This window comes from Eulemur rufifrons, chromosome 27 (assembly GCF_041146395.1).
Source record: "Eulemur rufifrons isolate Redbay chromosome 27, OSU_ERuf_1, whole genome shotgun sequence".
NCBI lineage: Eukaryota > Metazoa > Chordata > Mammalia > Primates > Lemuridae > Eulemur > Eulemur rufifrons.
The window spans coordinates 7538703-7543835 of NC_091009.1; the positions used below are offsets into that span (position 1 = coordinate 7538703).

The following is a 5133-nucleotide window of genomic DNA, read 5'->3' on the forward strand; positions in this document are numbered from 1 at the left end:
TGGAGCCTGTGCCTGTGGGAGCCAGAAACTGCTCACGGTGAAAGTTAATGATAATGGAAACAGTAAACTACTGGAGGTCAATTTTTCTTTTGGCCAATCAGAAATAAATGCACTTTTTAGTGCTTTATAATTTCTAAAGCCCCTTACTACTTCATGGAAAGCAGAGAGACAGGTAGTTAAGAAGGTATAAAATGAGGAGCCAGGGGCACAAAGTCATGGGAAGTCATTATTTGGGCTCAAGACTTCTAACTCCAAGGGTTTCCACTCATTTTTATTAAAACCATAACCAATGACATTAAAAAAGCCTGCTAAATTTGAAAAACAACAGATTTGATAAAGTACAGCTCTGGATTAAGTCTAAGAAACAAACATATACTCCTTTTGCCTTTGTTACCTAAAGTAACATAACCAGACTCTGGTTAGCCAAACAAAGGTAGGGGAATTGGAAATCCTGAGATCTGTATGATTCCTCACGAAAGGGAGTAATTTCAGGTGCGCAGCTTAGAAGCTGTGCCTGCACCTGCCGGAGCTTGAAACCGGGGAGGCAGCAGGCCAGCCACCTCCTCCGGCTGCTGCTTTTACTTTAGTTATGTAAATAATTCTGGTGCTTGTCTCCATCATTGTACTCCTCATATTTAGCTTGTGAGGGCTAACGGTCAGTGTTCTTTTGTTTTACAAGACCATAAAGCTTAAAGTGGGGGTGGTTCTCAGGATGTGATTCGAGTTCCTTAGACCTACACAATGCTTATAGGTTTAAAAAAAAAAAATTATCTTCCCCATCATTTCTTACTTCTGAGGACTTTCAATTCTCACTGGACAGGCACGGTATCTGCACAATAACTAGAAAAAGTGTTTTCCCTTGTATCTGCCATTATTTCCATTACCAAAAATCAAATAAAATCAAATCACAACTGGATTCCAAGTGTTCAATGTTATTTATCAAAATAAATTTATTAAAAGTATTCAAAGACCACTTCAAAGTTTAGCTGCCTTCAAGACTGATTTTGGCACTCACAACAGACATTGTAGTTTCTACACAAGAGCACTCATTCTATTTCACACGCCATTAATAACACGAACACGGACCACTGTCAGTTTCAGTGATATGTGAGACAACAGCACTGATGCTCTGTGGTCATAAGAACTTCACTACCCTTGCACATAGTAAACATTTTAATGTCACTAAGTACTAAAAAACTAAAGCTAAAACCACTACATGGTAACATGGGCTGATGGAGGGAAAGATGTACAGCCAGCTCGCTAAGGCCACATAATCCCAGACCTATTGATTTTAAACGCCTTTGTACCAAAAGAATTACATCGTGATCATTTCACATTCCTGCTCTTTCAGTGTGAGCCACCACATGCAGACCACAGATTCCCTCCCTGTGCTCTGTACAGTGAGGGAAGCCGTCCTGACGCAAGCTTCTCCTGGACAGTTACTGGCTTCCTGATTCACTATCCAACTTTGAATCAATAGTTCTGAGTGATGTTTCCTGAACACCCAGGCTGAAAATTCAAGGTCAGTCTTTTTGGTAGGTCGCAGCCTTTCCCCATAGGAAAAAGAAAGAAATGTCCTCCCACTGTGGGGCTCCCTTTTTCATCTCATGTAGCATGGGGCTCTGTGGTTATCTGAGGCTTTTTACACAAGTCCTGGTAGAATTCTGACTCCAAGAAACGGGGATAAGAGTTGTTCTCCATCAAGCTGTAGACCCTTTTCTGGGCAGTTGTAAAGCAGCCACTCGTAGCCTCTTGTATATTTTGAGCAATCAGGGTTTTGGTTTGAAAGTCGATGTTTATCTGAAATAAAACAGAAGAGTGGTTTATTCAGCATTTAGCGTTAGAGACTGAAATTTAATATTTGAAAACAAAAAATAAAAACTGTGTGATTAGCTCTACCAGCCACATCACTGGAGAAATTTAATTGAAGGCTACAATAGGGGAAAAAGCTTTTTACCACTCCTTCCACTCCTGCTTTGACATCTCTTCAATTCTTTTGTTTCACTTCTGTTCTAAAGATTTCCAAATTATGCTGAAACGAGGAATTTTTTTTCTTACCTCTTTTGGAGCTTCCTTTTCTATGAAGTCAGTATATATTTTCTTTGCTTTGGAGGACAGCTTTTGGGGTGATTTGGTTTTTTTGAAGTCTTCACAGGCCAGCCAGAATTCAATATTTTCTTCACAGAATTCAGATTTTAAAAAAGCCCTGAATGCAGCAAGACCATCTTAAAGGGGGAGGAAAAAAGGCGTGCAGAGTGTGAAAAACTGAGTGATCAAATCATCTTAGTTTTTTCTAGACCTTCTCCCCCATATTTTATTTCTAGATAATAGCAATTTTAGATGGTGCTCAAACCTGTAATCCTCAGAATTTAGCACTTTAAAGAACTAAGATGCCAGTAGGCAAAATGTTTAAGTTGGCATTCTGCTACACAAATATAAATACTTAACTTCACTGTCAGTGCAAAATAAATATTTATAGGGGAGCCATAAATTCTCTGGGAACTAAGCCTTTTGAAAACAGTGTATGCAATGGAAAAGCTGACTCAACCTTAACCAGACGCAACTGCCACTTTAATTTTTTTTAGGCTAATTTCTCTTTCCCACCTGGAGTGAACACTACATGCATTTCCATGGTTAAACGCTGGGAAATAAAGGAGAGAAAAACGGGCCATGTGCTATAGTGATTGCACAGTCTAATTCCCTTCGGGCAAGCTGCTCCTTTGTCCTGCAGACAGCCTTTCCAGGCTTTTGTGACATTAGCAGGGGATCAAATTCAAGAGTTAACTTACATTTACTGGCCAGCAGCTCATCAAATGCTTCTGACCACAGCTGTGCTTCCTCAGGAGAAGGCCTGCAAGAGATGTTCTGCACGTCAGCTCACGCACATCAGAGTTCCCCCTTCCAGTTCAGCAGCTAACTACTCAAATTTGCAAGTAACAGGATTCTCAACTTACTTAATGAAAGTTTGCTGTTTGTTTTTCTTATTGGTTTTGGGTTTCCCAGGAGTGGAGGAATTTTGCAAGAAGTAGCTCAAACGGTTCTTCCAATCTTTTAAGCTAGGAAAAAAAAAAAAATCACTAAGTGGAAACATTGCAGCTGAAAGCATTTTTACCAAATAAATCACCCCATAGCTAGAGACAAACCACATAAGACAAAGAACTCTTCAAGAATTGTTTTACCCAGTAAACATTTAAACCTAATGTACTGAACAGTTTCATACATTCATCTGAACATAACTGCTAGCTTTACAACTAAGGGTAGGACTACCTAAAATCACTAGGGTATTTTAATGAATTGTTAATGAATTTAGTCAAAAGGCAGATGCTGTTTCTGGCCCACAAAGGACAGCAATTTCTTCGCAAAGTGAATTACAATTTCAAGATATTTTACACTCGATGAAACCGACAGCAGTGGAACTGCCTTGGGCTGGACCGCACTCACGTCCCTTCTCCCCTTAAGAACAGGAGATTCTGGACCACGCCAGAGGCTTTGCACAAAGAAGAGTGTGTGTGTGATTGATTCCTCTGCGCTTCCCCCTTCCCACCTACACGGCTTTTCAGCAGATGCTGCAGAACAATTATTTGTTCCACATTCGTGGCCAGGTGAGATCTGCTCTATAATTAAGCAAAAATGGACTTAAAACGAGTATATTCAGAACCAGTAAAAACATCTCACCCAGCAGCTGTGTAAGCTGATCAGAACTCAGCAGACAACGTACGAATGCTGGGGACGCGCTTCAGCCGCAGGCTTCTGATGTCATTTTAAATGCAGGACACAAAGCCAAGCCGCAATTTCCTAGCGCATCTACCGCCGCCCTCATATCAAGAATTCTCAGTTCCTAAACTCTACCAGCGTCCTTCGCTCACAAAATAAGTACATTTCATACAGATTTGCCTTACCTAGCAAATTAATCTTTCCACGTTTTGTTTTCCTGCAGAGGCGCAGGCTACAGTTTCCTAACGCCAAGCCCAGCCCGAAGTACGGCGTTTGCAGCAAACCTGCCCCGCTAGGTCGCAGGGGGTCGCGGGCCAGGCAGGAAAGCCATACTCACAGGGTTCGTTTCATCTTTTCCCGCTTCTCCTCGCTCTTGGGGCCGCTGCCTGCGCTGCCGTCCATGGGGCCGCAGTCGTGCTGGACAGCCAGGAACATGGCACTCTGCATCACAGTCCTCCGCTGGCGACGCCGCGTTTTACCGGAGGGCGTGCGCCGCGGCATTTATAAAGGGCCGCGGCCCGGAGGCGTGGCCACAGGGCGCCGGCCCCTCCTCCAGAGGGCGCGGATTGGCCGGCTGTAGGGCTCGGGGGCGGGCTCAGCGCCACCCTGCGGCAGTCACGGCAGCCGCCGAAGGGTCTCGAAGGCAGGGCGCTGCTGACGTCCGCTGCCCGGCTTCGTGCGCAGTCGGCCGGGTCGCGGCGGCCGGGGTGGGGCCGGGCTGCGAGCAGACCGAGGCCTTTCTGTGCGCGCCGGCGCCGCGACCTTTTGCCGAGGGCCGGCGGCGTCCGCGCTCGGAGGCTGCGCGCGGCCTGGCGGGCGCCCGCCCTCCCCTCGCTCGTGCTCGCGGGTCCCGGACACCGAACGGGGGTGATGATGGTTTCTGCTGCCCGGCAGAGCGCAGTGGCCTCGGTTTGAATTAAGAATGGGCTTTCTTTTCCTTTTCTTCCTTGAACATGCTCTCTTTCCCCGGGTCTCACTTGTTTGCAGTCCTGCTCCGGGACTCGCGCGACACCACCGGGTCTGTGAGCTGAGGCCGCGCGGGGACCCTCGCCCGTTGCCCTGTGCGACTCCCCTTCATCTGTGGAAGGAAACAGTGAACCGGAGGAACCTGGACCGGTTGGCCCAGGGCCAGGTGGCGCAACATGCTCTGCAGCTGGAATGGGCATCCTGGAGTCAATGAGGGGACAGGAGAAAGTGACTTTATCAGAAGACGGTGCTTTAATTGGGTTTCCATTTCCCTCACTACTAGGCATGTGGCTGGATGTGTCCGTCGGGTGGCATAGTTATTCTTCGGGACCCCTTGGCCCCGTTTCCTGCCAAAGCAAATTAACAGATCTTACGGTAGTAGAGAGCGGAGATGCAAAGATTTCACAGCTCTAATGCACCGGAATCATTTAAGAGTGCAAGGAGTCAGGATTT

The 5133-nt window shown here is 45.9% G+C and overlaps 1 protein-coding gene across 1 annotated transcript; it reads right to left on the bottom strand.

Moving 5' to 3' along the window:
* Nucleotides 1–925: 925 nt before the first annotated feature.
* Nucleotides 926–4191, bottom strand: RGS2 (regulator of G protein signaling 2). Its single transcript, XM_069459436.1, has 5 exons — nt 4052–4191; nt 2955–3056; nt 2790–2851; nt 2059–2225; nt 926–1800 (listed from the first exon to the last, which is right to left on the bottom strand). Exons 1-5 carry the CDS (start codon nt 4159–4161, stop codon nt 1606–1608), a joined length of 636 nt encoding a protein of 211 aa, XP_069315537.1. The 5' UTR covers nt 4162–4191; the 3' UTR covers nt 926–1605.
* Between the last annotated feature and the right edge of the window lie 942 nt (nt 4192–5133).